The following is a 27,299-nucleotide window of genomic DNA, read 5'->3' on the forward strand; positions in this document are numbered from 1 at the left end:
CTTTTTGGCGATTTGCGCTAGAAGAACATTCGTAGAATACGGAGCCGACGTGATGTGCATCCGCTCCCTCCGGTTTCTTCTTCTTCTTCTCTTAATCTGGAAATAGCGTCGCGAACTTTTGTTTCTGATTCCGCCCCTGATTCAGACTTGATCAGAAAGACCGTAGAAAAGTAAATTTTCATGCCGTGACTGATCCTCGAGTTCAACTACACGTCTAGTAAAGGCATCGTTTCGACATGAACAGCGTCTGACACTGTACGGGCAATGTCAACTTCAGATAAGGATTGTGAAGCAGCGATGTTGGCTTTAAGAGCAATTAATCGACAGTGAAAACTGCTCACCCGCTGCTCGAGATTTGTTTGCATTTCTTTTAAATTGCTAATCTGGGACAGGACTTCTGCGTGATTTTTTTGCCATTTTGCTATTGAGTGCTTTCAGTAAGGCGACAACGTCGGTATTGTTGGGATCATCCCCAGGAGGTCCACGGTTTAGTTCTATATCTCCACCCAAAAGAAGCAACTTGAGCACATGCAGACATTCAGTAACAGTGCTAAACAAAACATTTGGGCATGGAAAGAGCAGCAGGTTTACATTGTTTGTACTATTACAAAACAAGGAAGGACTCGGACTAATCTGTTCTAAAAAGCAGAAGTTTGGATGGCATGGCTCGCTGCTGCTCTGTCATGCCCACTGAGGAACCAGGTGTGTAGCACTGGGTTAAACGTGCTGCGGGAATGTGATGCCTCCGTCGATGGGGCTGGCGATATCAAGGACGAGGGCAACGTGAACGGAGCGACATCGGGTGGAACGGTGCTGACCCGGCAAAGGCGGTGGGAGGTGTCGTAGCTGGACCACGATCCCCTGTCGGCAGCGATGAGCTGCGCATGCGCTGCAGACCCAGCGAGGTCGGTGAGATGTAATTCTGTGAAAGACAGCTGGATCCACAAGCCAGTAATACCTGCATTAAAAAGCAGAAGTTTTGATACGCCCGCATGGCTGCTGCTCTCTCATGCTCACTCAGTCAATAACATTGGTGTAGTCTAAATTTCTGAATAAAAACTCACTGAACAATAAGCTTAGCGTAACACGCCAATTTCTTACCCGCTCACAAAGTACCATTCTTCAACCAGTTGACTGCTGCTTCGCAAATGGCATAGGTCGTCGCATTTTTCCATGTAGAATATCTTCGAATAGCTTCTGGAATACCAAAGCACCTAGTCAAATAATGCAAGTAACTCAGAGTATGAATAGTCTTGGCTGATATCCGAATCATTGTCACATGCGAACAGTTCTGCATTTAATGAATTAAATTTGTGGGTACTCAGTTCTATGGAACTGCAAGGAGATGGGAGTTTTATACAAAAATTGTCATCCACCCAACTACAGCTATACACTGGGTGCATGACAATTTCTTTTTAAAATGTGTCCATCAATTTTTCTTCCATTCCGTACACCACGAATTTTGGAAGTACGAATCACTGCACTTACACCTAGTCAAACAACAGCCCTCTAAGGTTACCTTCAATGACACTGTAGACCTGCAGATCCGAGGCTTCTTTTCTGCCACTGGCCTTGAGTGCTGAATTTTCCAACCACTCTGTCTGAAAATACCGGTTAGGATGCCCGCAGTGAAGTACTCAAGTCCTAGCCCCCCATAAGAGAGAGATGTCATGTCTGAAAAAAATCATCAACATCATCAGCCTATTTTGTGTCCACTGCAGGACGAAGGCCTCTCCCTGCGATCTCCAATTACACCTGTCCTACGCCAATCGATTCCAACTAGCACCCGCAAATTTCCTAATTTCGTCGCACCACCTAGTCTTCTGCCGTCCTCTACTGCGCTTCTCTTCTCTTGGTATCCATTCTGTTACCCTAATGGTCCAATGGTTATCTAATCTGTGCATTGCATGCCCCGCCCAGCGCCATTTCTTTCTTTTAATGTCTATTAGAACATGGTCTATACCTGTTTGCTCTCTGATCCAAACCGCTCGCTTTCCGTCTCTTAAAGTTATGCCTAGCATTCTACGTTTCATCGCTCATTGCGGGGTCCCTAACTTGTTTTCAAACTTCTAAGTCTCCAAGTCTCTGCCGCATATGTCAGCACCTGTAAAATGCACTGATTGTATACCTTCCTTTTCAATGATAACGGTGAGCTCCCAGTCAGGAGCTCACGGTGTCTGCCATATGCGGTCCAACCCATTTTTATTGGTCTCTGAATTTCCTTCTCATGGTCAGGGTTCGCTGTGATTAGTTGACCATGGTAAACGTAACCCTTCAGAGACTCTAGAGGATGACTTGCGATCTTGAACTCTTGTTTCCTTGCCCGGTTATCTATCATTATCTTTGTCTTCTGCATATTACTCTCTAACCACACTCTCACACTCTTTTTATTAAGGTCTTCAATCATTTATTGTAATCTGTCTGCGTTGTTGCTGAATAGAACAATGTCACCGGCAAACCGATGGTTCTTAATATATTCGCCGTTGATACGTACTCCTAAACCTTCCCAGTTTAATAGCTTGAATACTTCTTCCAAGCACGCAGTGAATAGCATTGGAGAGATTGTGTCTCCCTGTCTGACCCCTTCATTTATAGGTATCTTCCTGCTTTTCTGGTGTAGAATTAGGGTAGCTGTAGAACCTCTGTAGATATTCTCGAAGGCATTTGCGTAAGCGTTTTGTACTCCTTGATTACGTAATGCCGCTATGATTGTTGGTATCTCTACTGAATCAAATGCGTTTTCCTAATCTATGAAAGCCATGTAGAGACGCTTATTATACTCTGCGGATTTATCGATTACTTTATAATGACATGGATGCGATTCCTCGTAGAGTATCCCTTCCTGAAGCCAGCCTGTTCCCTCGGTTGACTAAAGTCCCGTATTGCCCTTATTCTATTGGATAATATTTTTATAAATATTTTATATAATACTAGGAGTAAGTTAATGGGTCTATAGTTTTTCAATCGTTTAACGTCTCCCTTTTTGTGGATTACTATCATGTTTGCATTCTTCCACTTTTCTGCGACCCTTGCAGTCGATATATCGACATTTCGTATAAAGAGCCGCCAGTTTACCAAGCATTATGTCTCCTCCATCTTTGAATAAATCGACTATTATTCCATCTTCTCCTGCCGCTCTTTCTCATTTCATGTCTTGCAAGGCCCTTCTGACCTCATGGCTAGTTATAAGAGGAGTTTCTGTATCCTGTTCATTACTGTTTCTTATTGAGGTGTCCTGACTCCTCTGGGTACTGTGCAGGTCAGTATAGAATTCTTCTGCTGCTTTTACTATATCTTTGACATTGCTGATGATATTACCCTGCTTATCTCTCAGTGCACACATCTTGATTTTTTCTATGCCAAGTTTCGTTCTCACTGATTTAGGCTGCGTCCAGTTTTTGCGGCTTCTTCAGACTTTCTCTCGTTATAGTTTCGAATATCACTTATTTTCATTTTGTTGATCAGTTTTGACAGTTCCGCGAATTCTATCTTATCTCTTGAGTTGGACACTTTCATTCTTTGTCGTTTCTTTATTAGGTCCTTTGATACTTGGGAGAGCTTACCTACGGGTTGCCTTGGTTCCTCGCCTCCCACTTCAATGGCTGCCTTTGAAGCCAGCCTAGTTACGGTTTCATTCATTAGCTCTAAGTCATCATCATCTCTTTGTTCTAAGGCTGCATATTTGTTTGAACGTACCAGCCTGAATTCGTCTGCTTTTGCCCTTACTGCCTCAAGGCTGACCTGTTACTTTTTGACCAATTTTGCTCTCTCTCTCTTCAAATTGAGGTGAATCCTAGCCCTCACTAACCTATGATCACTGCACTTTACCGTACCGATCACTTCTACATCCTACACTATGCAGGGATCAGCAGAAAGTATATAGTCAGTTTCATTTCTTGTTTCACCGTTAGGGCTTTTCCAGGTCCTCTTTCTGTTGCTACGCTTCTGGAAAAAGGTGGTCATTATTCGAAGCTTATTCCTTTCTGCGAATTATACCAGCATCTCTCCTCCAGCGTTCCCAGAATCGACGCCGTAGTTGCCAATTGCTTGTTCCGCAGCCTGCTCCCCCCCCCCCCCCTGTTTTGCATTGAAGTTGCCCATTACTATAGTATACTGAGTTTGCAATTTTCTCATCGCTAATTCAACATCTTCATAAAACTGATCTACTTCCTCATCATCGTAATCTATACTTCTTATTAAGCTTGAGTACGACTACAGTTACCCTCTAATTAATGCTGTAGAATTCGTCAATGCTGCCCGCTATGTCCTTATGGATTACGAATCCTACCCCGTACAGCTTCTTATCTAGGAGACCTCTATTAGCTGCGAGAATTTGGAGTGGCGCCCTCTCGTGAGTGACGTCACGGCCAGGACGCCGCTCGCTGCGGCTCGCTCGGCTGCCGCGCGTGCTCGTTCTCTTCACTTCGTGTATGCTTGGGGTATGGGTGGCTCGAGCCGTACTTATTGAAGGGTATGTCGGCTTCTTTCTGCTGCCATGCCTGAACCACAGTTCCTTCTCCTAAAGCGCGTGAGTCAATAAAATTTGCGGCCTGGATATCGCAAGCTATGTAGCATTGAAGGAGTCTACTGGCATTGCAATGGATCTATGCGCCGTGTCTGTCCATAAATTTTGCGTAAAAGGAATGTCTGCAAATTCAACACGCAAAGTTGTGTATGATGCTTCGATAAACACTTAACATTCCCTTAGTATTTAGCTATGAGATACATTGCATTTTACATGGAAGAAAAATCTTGATAATTGGCGTCTGCATGTTATCCGTGTTCGACACTGCCGAGCGAAGCTGTTATCATGATTCTTGTTACTCTGGTGAGTTGTTCTAGTCAAGTACGGCTATTTATTAATGCGTAAAAGAAAGAGTTAGGCGCGCATTTCTTATGAAAACGTTTGCTGCTACTTTCATCCCTCTCTGAAACAGTCCCCTAAATAAAGGAATTGCTCATGGCTGCTAACACGATGGCGCGTCATGTAGAGCATTTAGATAGTCAGTTAACAAGTACCATAGTAGCAATCACCTGAGAGAAAAGTTTCGTGGTTAAGATCGAGAGCCAATCAATTGCAAGCGATGTATTAAATGTTTCATGGTGGCCCTCAGTAGCCGTTATCGACAATATGGCACCCCTCATGCAACGGTAGCATCCGACTGTCGGTATCGAGGCACCCATTTTTCGCGAAACCTATCAGTTCACTACAACTTCGAATTGAAACCGTAAAGCATTTTTTACTGCAGTGCCAAGTGGGATGCCTAAAGTATTCTCGAGGTACTACAGCGCAGCTTAGATTGCCTAGAAAAGGAAAATTCAAGCAGCTTCTGCCTCACCATGGCTCGATCCAGCGTTGTTTAATTATACAAATGGAGAACTATTCGTTTCGTCGGTACATAGAAGAGAACGTCGCAAACCTTCATAAAGAAAACACCACAAGCCTTACATATTTCACTTGATTTTTGACCCTCCACTGTTTATGATAGCTTCAATATCTCCCATACTACGTATGATTGACGCTTCGACTTCTTTCTGGCTGCAACCATACGGTCCAAAAGGCATGTTTCACTAAAACATTTGTGCCGAGCAGCCTGTGTCAGTTCGCCAAACAGATTCGTCATGTATAATCCTCAAGTAACAAGCACCAATAAATTTCTCAAGTGAGTTGAACGTGCAACACGGAAAAGGGAATATATATTGATACATTCCTTTTCGCATTCTGCAAATAGCCGTAAGCCTTCATTAGCTTTACTTCAAATTACCGCCACTTAAATTAAACACGTGAAGAGCCGTTTAATTTCGAGAAGCAGATAAAGAAGCAAGTGATGCTTGTAGAATCTAAACTGCAGCGTTAAGTTTTCGTGTTACTACCGAGTGTTTCTGTGAAGAAATGCAAAAATTCGATATTATACCATGAACCACTCGTCGTGAGCAAACCTGTTTTAGTGGATTAAAATCAAGGTAACTTTTGTAGATGTCATATATAGCCAGCGTTTGTGACATACTTGTTGCACCACGGCAAGTATGGTATCATAACTCGGTTCTCATATGCTATGTTTTTGCGGTTGTCTATCCGAGCATGAAAAACCCACAGTGGGCTGGTATGCGCTCCTTCGGCTGGCACTGCAGCGTTGCCATTGAGAGCTGCATAGCCGTCTAAGAAATGAGCTCTTTGAATAAATTTCCGCGAATTAAGACGTCGTAAAAATATATTTAGACGACCGCCATAAGTATGCAAGCAGAGAGAACGAGGGCAAACAAACGAAAACACCACAGAAAGCACCCGGACACCGCCCGAACTATACTTACTGTACCTGAACTGTAGCAGACGACAAGCGCGAGTCCGTGCACTGACATCACGCGAGCGGCTCTCGCAGTGCCCCTGTAGTACCTTCTCGGGGCTAATAGCAGAGTACATGTCCATTATTCAGCAATGTATAAGCCTGACCAGTTCTTCTAATCTCATATAAGGCTGATGATATCCCAAAAAATGTCTGATAATTCCTTAAAGAGTCCTGCTAAGCTAGCCTCACTCAAGGGGGTTCAGGTGTTAAACGTTGTAAGGGTCAGTTTCCATTGGCGGCCTGTCCGGATCCAGAAATACTTAGCACCCTCCGCTGCGTCACAGGTCTGACCGCCGCCTTGGTCAGATGCTCCGCAGCTGTTGGGGACTAAGGGCCATTGCGTAATTGAGTGAGCCATGTGGGAGGGGGTGGCCGAATACTGCACCAGGGAGGCCAATTCCTGTTCTGGTGAGGGTGTGTCTTGTTGAAGCTTAGTGGGGGCTTCCTAATTTGGTTGTACCCGGATTAGTATAGCCCCACTCGCTCTAGGGATCTTTTGCCGGTGACAGGCGTCACTCCAAGCCTGCAGATGTTGTGCACTGCATGAAGTGAATTTAAAGCGCACCATCGTAAAAAAAGAAAGAAAAAGAAGAAAAGTAAAAAACGAAGAAATAAAAAAAATTGGCTGAAGGCTTAGCTTAGTTAAGCCTGGAAGGTTGCGAAAGCAATACCCTTGGCTGCGCCTTGGTTCGGCTGATGGTGTGGACATGGTTGCCCTTTGTTAAACTTGTGGCTATACATCATCCGACATAGCTCAAGCGAGCGCGCAGACCACTGCGAGGAGCCGAGTTGTAACCCCATTTATCCTCCTAGCGTGACGTCACACCAGCGAGCGCCCTCTCTCGGTAGCGCCGCATCAGCGGCGCGCAAGGCCTCGCCTCCACCATCGATACCGCGAGCTGGGGCCCCGTCTCTCGGTCTGGCGTGACGTCACACCAACGAGCGCTCTCTCTCGGTAGCGCCGCAGCAGCGGCGCGCAAGGCTTCGTCTCCACCATCGATGCCGCGAGCTGGGGCCCTGTCTCTTGGTCTGGCGTGACGTCACATGGTCACGTGACGCGCAGCTGTGTAAGGAGGCGCCACGACCACCGATGGGCCGAAAGTGCGAGCAGTATTGCTTTCGCAATAAAAAATCTCCTATAGCGGGATTCAAACTTCCGACTGTGGCAACCGAGCGTTCGACATAGCTCAGTCAGCTAATTCCACAGCCGGCGAGGCTACCTTATCGCCAAAAAGTACAACCCCGAGGGCCCTACGTGCGCAAAAATTTCCTTGATTTCTCCTTGATTTGTCCACGTGGAGGGGTAAGATAATGGTGGAGAACTGGTAGCTTCTCTCACCGGAAAGGCGACTAGACACGGGGCACTTCCATCTTGCGCTCCTTTGAAGGCCGAGCCGAGTAGAATGGATAAGCTGCTCATTCGTATGCACACACGTATATATACACCTGTATACACGAAAACGTACGCTCACGAAAAAAAAAACTACTAAAAAAATGAAGCAAAGAAATGTCAAATGCGTTCAGGTAGCACGTGTGGATTTGTTGACCAGTTGCCTTCTCCCGAAAAGATCACGTACTCATGACGCCTGCGGCAGAAAGAATGTTCCATATCTGCCGCCAAGGTTTGTGAGTGGTGGTGCTGGCTAGCACTCCAAGGGTTAGGTCAGTAGTAAAATCATAAATAGCCCAGAAATGGATGAGCAAATGGCGCCATGGTAGCCCAATTGGTAAAAGCATCGCACGCATACTGCAAGGACGTGGGATCGTTCCCCACTTGCGGCCAATTGTTTTTTAATTCATTTTCATTAATTTATTTCATTCGTTTAGTAAGTACAAGAAATTTCGCCTATTGCAGTAAAGCGGCAAGTTGGGCTAGTTGGTGGAAGTTCATCTGGTAATACGGTTGCGCTATATATGCACGGACAACGGAAGTAGAAATGGAGAGAACGCGCGCAGACTCACAACTGAATTTTATTGGGTGAAAGATGATATATATGCACAATGATCAAAATGACGTCATTATACTGATAGTACATCCAAAATTGCTGCCATCACAATCTTGCGTCCAGAAATTTCACCTCACCATGAGCAAGCAACAAGCAAGCAAACGGGCATCAACGGCGTTTGCACGAAATCGCACTTTGTTGTGGTGCGCACGTTGCCTTTTGTTCTCCTTTTTCGCTTCCTAATATCTATATTTAGTTTTGTTTTCCTTTTGCCTCTTGTAACCGTTTGCCGAATTATGTAGGTGCGTCGAACAATTGTTCCCATTACTAGCCAGCCAGGCTATGGAACCAAACAAGTTTTGCGAAGTTTTCTGTAATGTGAAGATCAATATCACAATAAAAATGTCGTGTCGATGCAAATAGTCGGATCGATGCAGATATATTATTCGCGTCGTGACACAGTTTTAAGACCGTCAATGAAGTATTACATGTCAATAAACGGTATAGTTCACGTTTACATAATTACAGCTCTAGCTTATAAAGTAGGCAATCTTAAACCACGAGGAAACTACGCGGGGACTCGGCGTGAATCGGTTCCCGATGTAACAATTTGATCACGGAGAAATGTTACTAACGGCATTGAATGATCCTATGCGAACCAAGATGTAATCTCCACTAGACGAGTTTATTAAGTTGCGTCCGCGACATTGGACATGCCGCATGGAAATTTCGGAACAACCGACATGCATTAATTGTTGTGAAACAATAAGCCAAGTTGGTCATGGTGCTAAAATCGTGAAACAGAGCTTTCAAAAGAGGTGAAAAGTTTGATCACTTACCCAAATGAAACTGTCCCTTCAACGCAGAAAGACAGAGTAGGCGATGCGCGCACGGAACAAACCCGTTGAACACGTTAAAAAGCGCAGTAGTCAAGCGGATGCAATGCACGTGAGCACATAGTGCCAGCGTTGGAAGCGGCCAAGTCACAGTAGCGCACCTATTGTTGTTCTTGGCCCCCTTGTCAGTGCGGCCGGTATACATCCTGATCCTGATAAAATTCACGCAGTCAAGAACTTTCCAGTACCATGTTCAGCAAAAGATGTGCTGAGCTTCTTGGGCTTATGCTTCTATTTTCGTCGGTTTGTTAAACATTTTGCTAATATCGCCCGGCCACTGACTGATCTTCTCAAGAAGGACACAGCGTTCTTTTGGGGCCGCGAACAAGCCGACGCCTTCAACACCCTCATCCGCTTGTTAACAACGCCTCCGATATTAGGCCACTTTGATCCATCTGTTCCAACTCAAGTTCGCACAGACGTCAGTGGCCATGACATAGGGGCTGTCCTCGCCCAACAGCAACATAGTCGAGCGCGTCACTGTGGGGCTGTCCTCGCCCAACAGCAACATAGTCGAGCGCGTCACTGCATACGCCAGTCGGCTCTTGTCCCCTTCAGAGCGCAATTTTTCTATCACCGAGCGCGAGTACCTCGTTCTGGTGTGGGCAGTGGCTGAATTTTGCCCTTGCTTGTTTGGCCGCCCATTTTCTGTCGTCAGTTATTAGTAGAGTTTGCAGAACAAATAATATGCGGATAATGAATACCTTCATCCGCAAGTGATATAACCGAAAGTGGATGTGGAGAAGCCCGAATGGCGAGACTAGAAATGAAATAGACTTTATACTCTGCGCTAACCCTGGCATCATACAAGATGTGGACGTGCTCGGCAAGGTGCGCTGCAGTGACCATAGGATGGTAAGAACTCGAATTAGCCTAGACTTGAGGAGGGAATGGAAGAAACTGGTACATAAGAAGCCGATCAATTAGTTAGCGGTAAGAGGGAAGATAGAGGAATTCCGGATCAAGCTACAGAACAGGCATTCAGCCTTAAATCAGGAAGAGGACCTTAGTGTTGAAGATATGAATGACAGTCTTATGGGCATCATTAAGGAATGTGCAATAGAAGTCGGTGGTAACTCCGTTAGACAGGATGCCAGTAAGCTGTCGCAGGAGACGAATGATCTGATCAAGAAACGCCAATGTATGAAAGCCTCTAACCCTACAGCTAGAATAGAACTGGCAGAACTTTCCAAGTTAATCAACAAGTGTAAGACAGCTGACATAAGGAACTATAACATGGATAGAATTGAACATGCTCTCAGGAACGGAGGAAGCCTAAAAGCAGTGAAGAAGAAACTAGGAATCGGCAAGAATCAGATGTATGCGTTAAGAGACAAAGCCGGCAATATCATTAATGATATGGATGAGATAGTTAAAGTGGCTGAGGAGTTCTATAGAGGTTTATGCAGTACCAGTGGCACCCACTAATATAATGGAAGAGATAATAGTCTAGAGGAATTTGAAATCCCACAAGTAACGCCGGAAGAAGTAAAGAAAGCCTTGGGAGCTATGCAAAGGGGGAAGGCAGCTGGGGAGAATCAGGTAACAGCAGATTTGTCTAAGGATGGTGGGCAGATTGTTGTAGAAAAACTGGCCACCCTGTATACGCAATGCTTCATGACTTCGAGCGTACCGGAATCTTGGAAAAACACTAACATAATCCTAATCTATAAGAAAGGGGACGCCAAAGACTTGAAAAATTATAGACCGATCAGCTTACTGTCAGTTGCCGACAAATTATTTACTAAGGTAATTGCAAATATAATTGGGAACACCTTAGACTTCCGTCAACCAAAGGACCAGGCAGGATTCCGTAAAAGCTACTCAACAATAGACCCTATTCACGCTATCAATCAGGTGATAGAGAAATTTGCGGAATATAACCAACCCTTATATATAGCTTTCATTGATTACGAGAAAGCGTTTGATTCAGTCGAAACGTCAGCAGTCATGGAGGCATTACGGAATCGGGGTGTAGACGAGCCGTATGTAAAAATACTGAAAGATATCTATAGCGCCTCCACAGCCACCATAGTCCTCCATAAAGAAAGCAACAAAATTCCAATAAAGAAAGGCGTCAGACAGGGAGATACGATCTCCCCAATGCTACTCACAGCGTGTGTTTACAAGACGTATTCAGAGACCTTGATTGGGAAGAATTGGGGATAAGAGTTAATGGAGAATACCTTAGTAACTTGCGATTCGCTGATGATATTACCTTGCTTAGTAACTCAGGGGACCCACTGCAATGCATGCTCACTGACCTGGAGAGGCAAAGCAGAAGAGTGGGTCTAAAAATTATTCTCCAGAAAACTAAAGTAATGTTTAACAGTCTCAGAAGATAACAGCAGTTTACGATAGGTAGCGAGCCACTGGAAGTAGTAAGGGAATACATCTGCTTAGGACAGGTAGTGACTGCGGATCCGGATCATGAGACTGAAATAATCAGAAAAATAAGGATGGGCTGGGGTGCGTTTGGCAGGCATTCTCAGATCATGAACAGCAAGTTGCCATTATCCCTCAAAAGAAAAGTGAATAACAGCTGTGTCTTACCAGTACTCACTTACGGGGCAGAAACCTGGAGGCTTACGAAAAGGGTTCTACTTGAATTGAGGACTTTTTGAGGTAATTTACAGTAATGAAAACACAATGGCGCTGTTCACAAGAAACTTTCTACAGTATTTCTTAAATGTATGTACACCTTTATGAAAAGTTACCTGCATGTCTTTTCTGTTTAGAGCATTGGTCGTTTGAAAAGATAATGCTTGCCTTCCGTAGTTGGTTCTAAATTGCGGTATTTTCCGTTGGGGTTTCCGGAACTCTATGAACTTGAGCTGGACACTGAAAATATGTAACTTGTATTTATAGATCCATATCAATAGCTTAAAGTGATGCACCTGTTCAGCCGTCAACGTGTTATATCTGGTAAATAACGGCTGTGTTCTCAATGACTGCTTGTTCATTTAAAGTTCTCCACTATGCGCACTATTTGCTTTTCTAATACATTAAGTTTGTAGTAGTTAGTAGCTGTTGTTGTTGCCCAAGTCAAGATTCCATAGCTCATTCTAGAGTAAACCAGTGAATAGTAGAGTGTCTGCTTTAAACGTTTGGGTATTAGATGTACTTTGTAAATGCACCCAGTGGTGCGAGACAGGCTTGATTTTAGTTGAATAACTTGAGTATTCCATGAGAAGTTGTGGCTACATTGAACACCTAAAAACTTTTTTTCAGTAACCTGTGGCACTGGAATTGCAGATCCTATAGACCCCGCTCGGCCAACCTGCAAGAATATCTCAAAGCAAACAATCCGGACATAATCGCGCTACAGGAAACCAACACCAAGAAAATAAAGCTCCCCGGCTTCAACACTATGGCACAGACTGCCCGCTCCGCAATTCTTGTCAAGAAGACACTAACCGCACAGCCTTACGAAATTGAAGACACTGAAATCGAACACACCATAGTGGAGGTGTTGCCGACTCGCAAGAATCAACAGAGCCTATACCTGGTCAATCTTTACAGCCCGCCGCGGGAGCAGCTACTCCACTACGACCACTTCGTCCGGGACCTTCGCAAGAACGTTAACGGCAACCGGCTTGTTGTGGTAGGGGACTTCAACGCCCCACACGTGGCCTGGGGCTACCCCAATACCACCAAGAAAGGGGCACGGGTTCACGACGCCGCACAGCAGCACGGTCTTACGTTATGGAATGACCTGCTCCAACCCACCCGAGTGGGCAACAGCGTGTCGAAGGACACCAATCCTGATCTCACGTTCACTCGAGACGTGCGAAAGGCCACGTGGAGCCGACTCCCGGACACGCTAGGGAGCGATCATCACATAATTCAAATTGAGGTTGCACAATCCCACCGCGCGCCCAAGACAGGAAAGGCACGACTCACTGACTGGAACGCGTATAGGAATGAGCTTGACAACGATTCGGACATCAAAGAGATTGAAGCATGGCTGAACGGTATCGTAGGGGCGGCTGACGGCCACACCAGGGCGATTCAACTAGACGAGGACAATCCGGCGGTCGATAATCACTTACTACACTTATGGGAGGCTCGGTGATCGCTCCTCAAACGATGGCGATGCCAAAAGCTAAACCGCAAGCTCCAGCGCCGAATTGCCCTATTAAGCATGCAGGCACAGGAGTACGCTGAACAGCTAGCGAGTGATAACTGGCGATCCTTCTGCGACCAACTTAAAGGGACCCTCAGTACAAAGAAGACTTGGCATATACTTCGAGCGCTGGTCGATGACACCCACACCAAAACCCAACAAAGACATACAATTCACCGACTAATCCACAATTATGGCGGCACAGAGGATCAGCTACTCCAAGAACTTCAGACGAAGCTACACGGCTCAGATAACCCTCAAACCACTGCCACCAACCTTTCCACCCCCAGGGAGTACCAAGGAGCGCCGAACGAAGAGCTAGATCGGCCTTTCACACAGGCAGAGTTACAGGCGGCCCTCTCTAGGCTAACACGCAATAGGAGCCCGGACAAAGAGTAACCAACATGCACCTTCGACAGCTACCCCCTCGGGCGCTGACGGCTCTCCTTCGGTACTATAACGACTGCTGGATAAAGGGCGAGCTACCAACAGCCTGGAAACACTCGGAGGTAACCATGGTACCCAAGCCAAGCAAACCCATCTTCATCGCAAATCTCCGCCCCATCTCACTTACATCCTGCGCCGGGAAACTGCTTGAACACATGGTCAACGAGCGGCTCACCACACATCTCGAGGAAAACGATCGCTATCCGCACACCATGTTCGGCTTCCGCCAGATGCTCTTCACGAAGCACGTCCTCTTCCAGCTAAATGAAGATATTCTTGACCATTTGAGCAAACACAGCAAGTCTTCCATTCTAGCTCTAGACGTAAAGGGCGCCTTTGATAACGTGAGCCATGAAGCCACTCTCCGTAACCTAGAAGATATCGGCTGCGGTGCCAAAACATACGCCTACATGCGCGCTTTCCTCACCAACCGTACGGCCACGGTGGGGATTGCCGACCTCCGGAGCAAGGCATTTCACCTACCTAACAGGGGTACGCCACAAGGTTCGGTAGTCTCGCCACTCCTCTTCAACGTGGCCCTCCTCAAACTTTCCCGCCTCCTAGACACCGTCCCAGGGGTATTCCATGCTCTATATGCGGATGATATCACACTGTAGACGAGAGGCGCGAGCACGGGCGAACAGGAGGCCCGTCTTCAGGAGGCGGTCAACATCATCGCTCAACACCTGCGGCCTCCACTGTGCCCCAGATAAATCCGAGCTGTTAGTACTCGGAACACGCACCCGGGGCCGGCCCCCAAGCCACGACGCACCGGACCCACAAGTCCTTCTTCGGGGAGTCCCGATACCGAAGGTTGACTCACTTCGAATTATCGGAGTCCATATACACAAGGACGGGTCCGGCTCCGCCACACTCCCTAGGCTACACAACACCGTGGCACAGCTTACTCATCTGATACGACGGGTGGCCAATCGCCGCAATGGCCTCAAAGAGCACGACACCTTGCAAATGGTACACGGCCTCCTTTACAGCCGCATTACATACGGAACTCCTTACATCAACCTGAAGACAGCCGAGGAACAAAAGCTAAACCTCCTAATACGAAAGGCCACGAAGCTTGCCCTAGGACTGCCGACAACCGCCTCCACTGACCGATTGCTTCGCATGGGAGTTCACAACTCCTGGGAAGAACTCGCGGAAGCGCACCTCATCAACCAGATCCAGAGACTCAAGCTAACAACCACAGGCCGAGCAGTCCTCCGACGCACAGGATACGTAACCAACCCAGAACACGATGGCGAATGTAAGCAAAAGGTCACGTCGAAGATCCGAGAATGTCTACAAGTTCTTCAGATACCTCGAAACATGCATCCAGAACACCATCGAGACAGACAGCTCGCCAGGTTAAACGCCATCAGACGTAAGCACCATAACGACCCGCAGGCGCGCTACGTGGACGCAGCCAAGTATCCGGGCCGCAATGCCTTCGCCATCACCGTCACAGACCACAAGGGTACGACACTGGCGTTGCCGACCATTCTCGCCAAACGAGCCGACACAGCTGAGGAGGCCGCTATAGCACTCGCCACCCATACAAGCGGGCATGCCATAGTGGTCTTCACCGACTCTCAAACAGCGGCACGTAACTACATGAAGGGCAGGATCTCTGCAAAAGCGATCAAGATACTGAAACGTGGCGACACTCCCTACACCTGCATCATGTGGGTTCCGGGACACGAGGAACTCGAGGGAAATGAAGCGGCACATATCGCGGCCCGCGCAAGCGTCCACCGGGCCTCCCCGCACGAGATTCTAGGCTTGTCCCACCCACCCAAATCAGCGGAGGAAACGGAAACAATACCGCTAACTTATCAAGCACTACTGCAGCACTATCGCCTTGGACGCAGGGTATACCCTCCACCACATCCAAAACTAACGAGAAACGAAGGCACTGACTACAGGCGACTCCAGAGCAATACCTTTACCCATGGAAGCTTACTGCATCATTTCCACCCGACGCTATACAGCTACACCTGTCCACACTGCAACGTGCCAGACAGCCTGGTGCACCTCCTACTGCAATGCAAGAAAACCCGAGAAGCCATCACAGCGGCACAACTAGTAGCCCCAGCAGACGCAGACCCAAACCTCCTGGCTGAAACGTGGGAGGCTGCGATCTCCAAGCCTGACCTGGTCGACCAGCGCGAACTCGTCGCCCGGGCCCGGAGGGCGATCCAAGCCAGAGGGTTCCTGGAATAAGGGACCCTCCCACCTCGACTGACAAGTCACTGATTCAAATAAAGGTTTCGTTCTCTCTCTCAGTAACCTGTTCCAGCAAGCGCCCTTAAAATCTAATGTTAACCGGGTAACGGTCATGTTATTATTAATTGGCTTAAAAATAACGTACTTTGTTTTATATTTAGACGCAAGCGATTTCTATGAAGCCATGTGGATAACTGTAATAAGTAGTCCTTAACAGAGGTCTCTAAACATTGCACGGTTTCTCCGTTGAAAAAAAAAACCATTAGTATCGTCTACATACATTATTCATTGCGGGGATCTATGTATTACTATAATATCATTTATACAGATAAGAAAAAGTAGGGGTCCCAAAATATAGCCCTGGGGAACGCCGTGTTGCACTTCGAGTTTGCTGAAAGACCAATTGTTAACACATACATATTGATAACGCTTCTCTAGATAACTCTGAATCAGTTTTAGCGCCACTCCTCTAATGCCATATTTTTCTAATTTTCTTAACATATTATGTTGAAGTGTGTCGAAGGCTTTGCTGAAATCTAGAAAAAAGCCAAGAGTGAGCAGTTTTTTCTTTATTGTCAATTATCTTATCTTTGATGTCAACGAGAGCAATCTCTGCTGATTTGTTTGCTTGAAAGCCGTATTAAGCTTCTGTTGTTACTCGGTGCTTCTTCAAAAAAACGCTTAGCCTGTGATTGATGACGTATTCAAATACCTTTGAAAACACTGTCAGAACTGAAATGGGCCTGTAATTATTTATGTTGGCCTCACCACCGCCTTTACAGACAGGTGTAACTTTTGCGATCTTCAATTCGTCTGGGAAATCTCCGCTAAGAAGTATCTGATGTATTATATACGATAATATGGAGCTTTATTAAGCATACCACATGCGTAATAGGCAAAACATTTAACCTGTCGTCGCCTCGAGCGACTGGGTTGTTTAGATTTCCTATTATTTTTTTCAGTTTCATGAGACGTTGTAGGAGCAAGCATGGTTGACTTCACCAAGCTATTCAAACCTACGCAGCCACTGGAAGTGCCATGCCGTCCTGAATAAACACCTACTTTGACGAAGTGCCGGTTCATTGCTTCTGCTAAATTGTTCCCAGTTAGAAGCACATTGTCAATGCAGATTTCCTTCACCCCACAACCAGCTTGGTTTCTTGCTATTATGTTGTTTACTAGCTCCCATGTCTTTCTGCTGTCATGTTGAACGTCCTGGAATTTGGTTAGAAAATAACTGGACTTTGCGTATTTTAGATCCGAGTTCAATTTGTTTCTCAGTTGTTTGAATTCATTCAGTACGCATGGGTCTCGGGTTTTAAGAAACTGGTGAAATTTTCGGTTTTTCTCTTTTATTCTTGTATACAGCTCACTATTAACCCATTCTTTTCTAACACGTTTGCTTTTCTGGACACTTTCTCGGAGTGGAAAGGCAAAATCGTAGCAATGCTGAAATTTCATCAAAAACACCTGGTATGCCAGGTGTTTTGTCATCAAAAACTGTCATCAAAATTGTCATCAAAAACACCTGGTAAGCCACTGTGGCGCTGCGCTGCTTGAACACATCCGCCCAGTTCTCTTCTGCTATATAGTTATGAAACGTCACACAAGGTCTTGCCAGTTATTGCTCGATACAAAATTTTTTCTTGAGGAAAAACATCATTTTTTTTTCAGAAGGAAAGCCCAAGCAGAACACTGGCAAATAATCGCTGATCTCATATTTAAGAACACCGGCCGTAACATTTGTATCCTTTATGTTTGTGACACACACATCAAGGCACGTGGCAGTATCTACTGTGACCCTGGTTGGCAGTGATATCAGATTAGAACAGGCATAGGACTGTAGTATGTCATGAAAGTCTCTTGCATGTGAGCTATCTGATCTGGTGTCTATATTGAGGTAAATATAAATAGAAGCATAAATGATTTTGTTACAGTCTGTAAAGTGCAAAGAGCATTGTCGATGAAGTCGATGAATTCCATCGGTTTGCCTGCGGGTGGTCTGTAGATCGCGCCAACAGTGACGTTCGACAATTTGACAAACAAGCTTTCAATAACTTGATCGCATCTGGTCAGGTCGCTCAGCACTCCATACTCTATGCTTCTTTTATAGAAAGTCCTATGCCACCACCCCTTTTTATATCCTTATTAAGGCTTACGCACTGGTAACCAGGAAGGTGTGGTACTGTGTCTGTGTGTGCTAGCCATGTTTCTGTTAATACTATTTAAGTAAACTTAATGTTTACAGACTGAAGAAGTATTTCAAGACTGTTCACTTTGTTTTTTATGCTTCGCATGTTTATATCTATTTATTTTATTTACACAATACTGCAGGCAGCAATGCTGCCCAAGGAGGAAAAGGTTTATAAAAGATTCTTTTTCAACATCTCTTCAAATGAAACATAAGATATGCATTCAACAACACATTCCTGTAAATGATTCCAGTCTTCGCTCGTAAGGGGAAAAAATGTTTTCTGAAAGATTTTAGTGCGGGCAAAGTATGACTGGACTACTTTAGAATGAAAAATACGCGACGACCTTTGTGGAGCATGGGTAATATATGTGGCATTTGTGTATAACTGAAAATTGTCTTTTATTTAACCTGTGCTTTGGTTAAACGTTCGGTAATCGTAGTACTGTAAAACATTGTGACCTGCCATCTTCTTTCTGTAGTGTATCCAACAGGTGCACCATTATCTTTAGTTTATGTTCTCCAGATTAGAATGTTTAGCAATCCTGATCGCATCGGAGCCCTCGTCTTCTCGAGCAAGGATTTTCCCTACAGAGCACCACATGAACTTCCATCCTGCAGACTTTTTCTTGGCGATCGCAGCCCCCAGAAGCCTTTTGTTTAAAATGGTCAAATGTTCATTCACGTATACCGGAGAAGCTTCTGCTCCGTAGTCAAGGTCTTTGGTAGTTATACTTTTTTTTTGCTTTCTTGCAGGATTGCATTTCGCTTGGTGCGCTGGACAAAACGAAACACTTGTTTTTGCTCCTCTGAGTGGTGTACAGGGACGCGATGACAGACGTCAGTATCTGTGTCAGCGATTGGCTCACCCAAGAAGACGCCAATTTTTTTAACGACCTCTGTAGCATCTCCTTCTGTTGGCACACCCTTGATTTCCACATTGTTAGGTCTCTGATGCTGTTCCAGCTCTTCGACTCGGTTTCCCAATTTGCGGTTCTCGGCTGTAAGTTTTTCACTTCTTTTCACTAACCCTTGAAATTCTTTTCGCAGTGCCTTCAACTTTTTTGTAATATCATTTACAGCGTCAGTGCAGAATTTCACACTTTCTTTCAAAGCCCTGACGTCAACTCGAAGTTCGCGCTTCAAGTCATCACGGGCCTTACAAAAATCTTTGGCGTATATTAGTCACAACTAGGTCGAAAGCGGGCAACTAAGTAGGGTAAGGATACAAGGACAGCGCGCAGTAGGCTCTCGTTCAAAGGGAAACAATGGCGACACTCATAACGCACGATGTGTTCGGAAACAGTGCAAGTATAGTAAATTTGTTTGTGGATAGCAAATAGCCTCACCTGCAATGTAACAGGAAAAAGGTTAGGTCCGTGTTCCCTGTGCACTGTCGCCGAACTGTAGTCGCAGCTGGCTGTCGTCGTCCTTAAGTACGCTGGTGTGGCGCCGCCGTCGTAGCCAACTTCTCCATGGAGCATGCATGCGCCCGATAGCCACTCGAATGACTACCGAAAATGATGAGATAGCAGCCGCCTTTACTGGACGAATCGGCCCTTCACAGCAGTTGAACCGAGGCAGGGACTGCAGTGCACCAGGAAAAATATTAAGCCTGCGTTCCCTGGGCACTGTCGCCGAACTGTCAGGTTGGAGGTTGGAAACTGATTTGGAATATATTTACTTCATTGCTGCCTTCACTGTTGCTGCCACTGCTGCTGCCGCCGAGGAGTGTTTCCTTTCCCTGCATTGTTCGATATGAATTTTAAGCTGGCTAAAGCTCACAAAGACGTACGGCAGGACCTAAAAAGAAATGCGAGCTTCTCTTGAGAGAGAGCTTAGAACGGAGCACAGAGACATAAAAAAGAGCTTAGAATTTTTTAACGAAAAATTTGATGAAATGGCAACTGAGCTGAATGCCATACGAAAAGAAAATGAGGATATTCGCGCTGAAAATGCCTCTCACACATCTGAATGCGATACGCTCAAGAGGCGAGTGCAAGAAAGTGAGCAGAAGATATTGCAGCTAGTGCAATACTCGACAAACAGGAATCTTCAAATTAAAGGCATTTCAGAGTCTGATTCCGAAAATGCTGCTGAAATCCTAAAAAAATTTGGAATATCTATAAATGAACCAATTGCTATAAATGACATAGGAATCCGTCATAGCGTGCCCACAAGAAAGGCAAATGAGCCTAATATTGTCATCCAGTTCTTCAGCCGTACTAAACGTGAAGTCCTCGCAAAAGCAAGGAAAGTACGCCTTTCTACCACTGACATTGGTCTTACACCAGCGTCATCCGTTTTCGTAAACGAGCACTTGTGCCCTGAACTGACAAAACTGCTACAAATGACTGCCGCTATAAAGAAAGAAAAGAAATGGCGCTTTGTCTGGACCAAAAACGGAAGCATTTTTGCAAAAAGGACTGACTCCTCCCACACGCTGCGCGTTGTCCACGTCAGCAATCTGGAAAAAATAGACTGAGCATTATCAGGCGTATTATGTTATTGTAGTTTAAGACGCACGATGGATACAGCTTATTTAACATCGAGTGAAGTTGCCATTTCCTGCGATAAGTCATGCTTCAAGTTTTCCTTTATTCACCCGAACGCTCAGTTGGCCAGAAATAAATAGGACGAAATTCTCGCTTTGATGGCTGCTTCGGGCTTTGAGCCGGACATTGTCATGATCACTGAAACTTGGTATCAAGATAACTGCGATGTTCTTCGGCCGCCAGGGTATACGTCCTACTTTGTAAATCGTCCTTCCCGGTTAGGAGGCGGTGTGATGTTGTTGGCTAAGCACGGAATAACCTGCTTTTTAGTCGAATCATGTACATGTATCACAAACGATCATGAGGTATTGACTGTCCAGTGCAATGATCCTGTGTGTTGAGTGTTGTATCGGCCTCCAGCAGGTAGTGTCCCGCATTTTCTTTCCTTCTTGGACAACTACCTGAGCTGGTCCTATTATAATGGCTATAGGTTGTTTCTGGCAGGAGACTTGAATATAGACCTTCTGAAATGTTCTACAATCAGAAGGAATTAGGCAAAACCCTAGAAGTAAACGGTATTTCAAATCTAATAAAAGCACCCACGCCCATCTTCAACAGTAATAAACCTGTTTATTAGTAACATTGACGATTCATGTCTCCTGTCATGGATAGTAAGCACCGAGATCAGTGACTACCTTTCTATATTTTTACTAACTAAGCTTAACAACTGTTAACCAGACACATCACCTGAATTTAGTTACCATAAGAGGTACTAACATCAGAAGTCTGGCTTGTTTTCGTAATCAGCTATTAGTGGCTGACTGGTTAAACATTTTCGTATCAGTGAACCTGAACTTGCCCACGATTGTTTTTTAGAGATATTTAGTGTTGCTTATGATCAATGCTTCCCACTCAAGACTTTGAAGCATTCGTATAAGGACAAAAGCCATGGATAACGAAGAAATGTCTGAAAGAAATATGCAAGTGAAATAAATTATACAATTTTTTCATAAACAGCAAGTGTGAGGTTACCCTGAAAAGCTTCAAATCTCATCTTTATAAGGTCACCAGCCTTTTGCAACATGAGAACAGGTGATATTTATAGAAGTTATTCAACTGTGAGGCAATGAAAAAGAGTGATCTAGCTCGGAAGCGACTAAATGAATTCCTAAGCCGCAAGGTGAATGACAGAAACAATCTGAAAGAACTCTGCATTTATGTTTGGATAATTTCAAATGAGAACCTCGCCACTTTTTTCAATTAGTAATTTTTGTTTACAACAAGTATCATCATCATCATAATCATCATCATCATCTTGGTTACGCCTATTGCAGGGCAAAGGCCTCCCCCATACTTCTCCAGCTACACCGGTCATGTACTAATTGTGGCCATGTTGTCCCTGCAAACTTCTTAATCTCATCCGCCCCCCTAAATTTCTGCCGCCCCCTGCTACGCTTCCCTTCCATTGGAATCCAGTCCGTAACCCTTAATGACCATCGGTTATTTTCCCTCCTCATTACATGTCCTGCCCATGCCTTCCCTCCTCATTACATGTCCTGCCCATTCTATTTCATCGGCGGTTGTAGGGGCGAGAAAGGCACTTTCTTTCCGCCTGTCGCCCATGTACTGCAAAGTATTTGGGTAATTCTTGTTACTTGTTGACTCGGCTTTAACTCTTGGCGTTGTAATATCTTGGCGCTTATTTTTGTATTTACCTAGCGTGGAGGTTTCACATCGAGAAGATATGCGATAAGGCTAACAGAACATCATGGTTTTTACGTCATCTGCACCTCTCGCCATCTACCATCCGTCAACAGGCCTACCAAACTTTTGTACGCCCTCAACTTGAATAGGCTTTATCGATCTGGTCTCCTCATCAACAATACCTAATAGATAAATTGGAATCCATCCAAAATTGTGCTGCCCACTTTATAACTTCTAACTACAGTCATCAATCTAGCATTACCCAAATTAAACGCGATGTTCCCCTGCCAGACTTGGATTCCTGCCGCTCTGTTGCTCTCCTATGCCTCTTTCATAAATACTACTATAACTCATGGTCCAGCCGTTTGTCGCTTGAAACTATTTCTCGCACATCTACTCGACTACATAATCATATCAGTTTCAGGCGCATTTTTGGCCGCACACAGTCATTCAATAACTCTGCAATACCGCGCGCCATCGCACTATGGAATAGCCTTCCAAATAATATCGTCTCAATAAAAGATCCTGCCAAATTTCGTGAACATTTGGAACTTCACATGTTTGCTTGACTATGTTGTACGACTTTGCATTGTATTTGCCTTTGTATCGTTTTGGACTTTGTTTTCCATTGTATTCCCTTGAATTTGTATGTATTTTTTCCAATGTTTGTCAGTGTTCCTTTTTCCAATGTACAAACTTATTTGTTTCTCTTACAATGTAGTTCCTTTTTTTGCGTTAAATATTTGTCATTTTTCTGTAACCTCCCCCCCCCCCCTACTCCGTGTTCCTTCGAGCATGTTGGGTAAACTGAATAAACACTGAAAGTTCCGTTATCGTGAATGCAACTAAAACAAAAGCTGTCATTTTCCGACCAAGAAACTGCAAAATCTATTTGCACTGTCAATTGCAACTTGAAAACTTCGTCATAGAAGTAGTACCTGCTGTTAAATGTTTGGGTGTATTCTTTGAACAGCACATGTCTTGGAATATCCAGATGGACACAATAGGTGGTAGAATATTTCGAGTATCAGGGAGTGCTTTCTAAACTGATACATTGCCTCCCTAGAAGCGTAAGACTGCTCATTCATAATTCCCTCTTTATGTCAGCAGTCAGTTATTGTTTAGTCTGAAGTACGACCACCTTATCAAACATTAGTCAATTACACATAATACAAAAGAAGGGTGTTAGATCGATAATGAATGTTCCATGTGCGACTCATTCCGCACCACTGTTCAGTGAACTTAAATCATTGCCACTGCCTGAATTTTATCAACATACTCTAAGAAAGCGTTATCAAACAGAGATTAGAAAAAAATTTCTTGAGAGTATATGCTGTCTCAACCAAGCAGAAATATTCGAGACACTCGTTTTCATGAGACTAGGGACATTGCACGTATTCGCTCAAAATATGGTGATAAGATACTGCGTTTCCAGCTCTCGAACTTGCTTAATAACTTATTATGCATATATATTTGTCCTCCCGCATTTCATATGTTTGCTATTTCTACAGATGTTACTTTTTATATATATATTGGCTCTTTGTTTAGATGGGCTTTCTTCTCCTACGATTCTAAGTGTACATCTTTATTATCTCTTGTGTTCTTCGATTTGACACCCTTGTATGCAATCTTTATTTGCCCTGCTGTCAAGTAGACGGTCGGTGGACGCAGTCAAGCCCCGCCTCGAGCCCGGTGTCCACAGCGTCACTGTCCACAGATGTTGAAGTAAATTGAACTTGAATATTCTGAGAGTGTGGCTAAACTTTCAAGCTTCTGGAACGATTGAGCTCTTCCATCTCGCGTGCGTCGTTGATAGGGCAGCGCACCTGCCCGCGCCGGAAGTGGGCCCGGAAGCGGCGACAAAAGAGAACCGGAAACGTGGATGCATTGTGCCGACGAGCCAGCACTCACATGGCGCCGCCTCTGCGTGAGAGCCAGTGCACACGGCGACCACGAAGGGAGATGCCTCATCGAGCGGAGAGGACGTCTCAGACCGACAGGTAGGGCATTTGACGAAGGTCTCCTTCTCGGCTCTCATGTTGTGTGCGTATACGTTAGAAGAAAAGCGCAGCAGGTCACAGTGATTTCGCCGTTTTTTGGGCCAGTTGCTGCTTCATACTGGTATGGGTTGCGCTTTCTAAGACAAGGACACGGTGAGGCAGACAGAAGGTTAGTTGGTACAGCACTCCCGCATGTTTTTCTGTTTGCCACACTGAAAGCGCAACCCATGCCAGTACACAATGATTCCTTCGGCTCATTTACCCATTTACTATTAAAGCAGCATTTTTCCACATTAAAGACTGCAGCATCTTGTCTCTGATTGCTTGCGGGTTCCTTAAGCGCCGATCTGCTGTGGGGGAATAGCCAAGAAGCCAGCATTATTGGTTGGACGAAGGGAGGGGTGTAACCAAAGAATAACGTATTCATTTAGAGCAGAATTACGAAAAAGACGATGCATGTCAAGTAGTACCTAAATTACTCTTACAGATTGTTTGATACTAGACAAAGAGAAGTGCTGTTCAGATCAATAATCTGTGACTGCATCTTTGACGTGGGCAAGTTCTTCTTTCTGTATGGTTAATAATTCATGCTATGGAATGAAATTTAATTAAAATCTGGTGCTTCACGTGCCAAAACTATTCTTTGAGTATGAGACGTGCCATAGTGAGGGACTACGGATTAATGTTGACCAGTTGGGGTTCTTTAACGTGCACCCAACGCACGCTATACGGGCGTTTTTGCATTGCACTCGCACGAAAACGCGACCGCCGAGGCCGGGATTGGCCATGACGCCACCCCGGCAGGTTATGGAATGCCATATACATGCACAGGCGTTATCAGTCTCAGACACCTCATGTCTAAGTAGACTACGCTTGATTAGTTCCAATGTATACGGACTTTAAAGTTTGCAGCTGTTTGGCCAAGGACTTATAATAATTTTGTTTTATTTGAGGTGGTCCACTCAACCTTCTTTAATTTAAAGATTTGTTAAGAAAATCTTGGCGCACGCTTTTTTTTCTCTTCTTTTGTGCGTTATACTGGTCAGGGTGACTTGTGGTTAGTGTAAAACGTTTTGGAAGTTTGAGTTCAAGTCTCATGTTTTCTTTTTCCGTCATTGAGCAGAACAACCCATGTCGAGCACCTAGCGACCCGATGTGCCGGCAGTATGGCACTTGAGCCTTTAAACACAAAGTTCCTTTACACCGATGCGCTCATTCCAACAGCCGTTTCGGGTGGCGATAGTCGCCGCCGGTGTCCGCAGCAGCTATCGCCGGGAGTCGGAAAAAAAAAGTAGTCCCAGTCAAAGCCGGGATTGAACCCTCTGCGTGGGAGTCAGCTACTCTACCACTGAGCCACGCCAGCTTCTTTTTTACATGGGAAGAGACTATTCAACAAAATAATAAAAACAAAGCGCTACAGAAACTTAAGGCGACTGAAAACACATTAAAAAGTCAGGCAAGTACGTGCAAGCGTCCAATAAAGGCATCCAGTCCGGCTCTGTTTCTTGTGCAGCATACTCACTACGAACGTAGGCAACAGATTCCTGAAAAAATCACCGAGTGCTTCGCGGTGTTTCAGCATGCCTGTCACACATTTTACTGTGCAAAAGGCTGTGTAGGCCAAGTAACATGAACATGTGGGTCAAAGGCATCCCTACAATCTGCAAAAGAGTAATAAATCGTTTCAGCATGTGGACACAAGCGGCAGTTTATCACAGCAATAAACAGCCCCTTTTTACTAGCCAGGTGTTGGGAGGAAGGGTTGCCGAATGTAACTTAAAGTCATCCCTGCAGGAATGATCATTCGACGGACACGCTTAAGTACGTCTAGGTAATGACATTCCAAATAAGGCGCACGATAATACGGAACAGGAAACAACGCGTCTATGAGTGCAGTGGCAATTTGTTTTGCCGGAGGCAGTGAAAATATAGTTACGTTGCAGAAGTCACATATAAAGATCTTTTTTGAATGTTTACCAGAGAGACAACGATGCATAAACAAGATGTCTGTCCAGACCGATTCCACATGTCGGATCGTCTTCTTCTGAATGGCGCCTTGCGCCGTAACATAACCCCCGCCTGTAAAGGCGCTGTCTCGACACCAACTATAAGGGAAGTGAACTCGTGCCAAATTAATGCTTCAGCCGGGTCACATGCATTACGTCCGTGGGGACACGCAAGTCCAGCGGAGGGATCTCGTAGTTGACATCGCCAAGCCGACGCAATATCGTGCCCTGTGTAGCGCGGCAGCAGTTTTTCAGACAAGCCGACGCGGCGTCCATAGGAGGACCGTGGATCCACAAGAAAATCTGTCGGCTGTCCAGCGCGGCCTCGGCGAGCCACGTGAGCGAAGACCTCGAGGAAGGAAAGGAGGCCGAACAGAAGGGTGCTTATGGTCTCGTAGCGGGACGAATGATAGGTCACTAAGGGTAACGTCCCAATCACTGTGGTCGTCGAAACGTACATGTACAGCGCTTCTGTCGATGGAGCCCTCAGTCCGTTTGTCTGCGGGTGGTGGAAACCTTGTGCTCGGCAGAACAGGAGCGAAGTACGTCTTCAACAACTCGGGACAAGAAGGTGTGGCCGCGATCAGTGAGGAGCTGCCGAGGTGCGCCGTGATGGAGGATGACTTCATGTAAAAGGAAATCTGCCGCCTCAGTTGCACAACTTAGGCGCGATCGGGGATCTTTGTTCGATACGCATTTTGTTCGGTTGCTGCAACGTCACAAAGTGGCAGTATGCAAAATCTCTGAGAACGGGGCGGAGAGAGCAATCATTCGGTAAGCAGTCAACTCCCAGGAAATTCGCTTACCTCGTTTGTCGTCTGCTTGCAGACATTATACTACAAAACGAAATGTTTCTCGGCTTCCATTGAATGAAATCTTTATCTAAAGAATGTATTTTTTTTTCATCTCAAGCTTAAA

At 45.3% G+C, this 27,299-nt stretch overlaps 1 protein-coding gene and 1 long non-coding RNA gene across 3 annotated transcripts in view; one reads left to right on the forward strand and one right to left on the reverse strand.

The window, feature by feature from the left end:
* On the reverse strand, nucleotides 1–25,996 carry LOC139057160 (uncharacterized). 2 transcript variants are annotated; one of them, XR_011512602.1, is made up of 4 exons: nucleotides 25,898–25,996; nucleotides 1,520–1,674; nucleotides 1,102–1,197; nucleotides 1–958 (listed from the first exon to the last, which is right to left on the reverse strand). It is a non-coding gene; the product is annotated as an uncharacterized lncRNA (long non-coding RNA). The 2 variants fall into 2 exon arrangements; XR_011512601.1 differs by lacking the exon at nucleotides 25,898–25,996 and adding an exon at nucleotides 9,133–9,840.
* The window catches only part of LOC135919942 (CD9 antigen-like), an 82,869-nt gene continuing 79,822 nt past the window's right edge, over nucleotides 24,253–27,299 (forward strand). The window contains exon 1 of the mRNA XM_065453961.2: nucleotides 24,253–24,375. Coding sequence (XP_065310033.1) covers nucleotides 24,287–24,375 — 89 coding nt within the window. The 5' untranslated portion in view covers nucleotides 24,253–24,286. The remainder of the gene's footprint in view (nucleotides 24,376–27,299) is intronic.

Source organism: Dermacentor albipictus, chromosome 3 (genome assembly GCF_038994185.2).
Source record: "Dermacentor albipictus isolate Rhodes 1998 colony chromosome 3, USDA_Dalb.pri_finalv2, whole genome shotgun sequence".
In the NCBI taxonomy this organism is placed as follows: Eukaryota; Metazoa; Arthropoda; class Arachnida; order Ixodida; family Ixodidae; genus Dermacentor; species Dermacentor albipictus.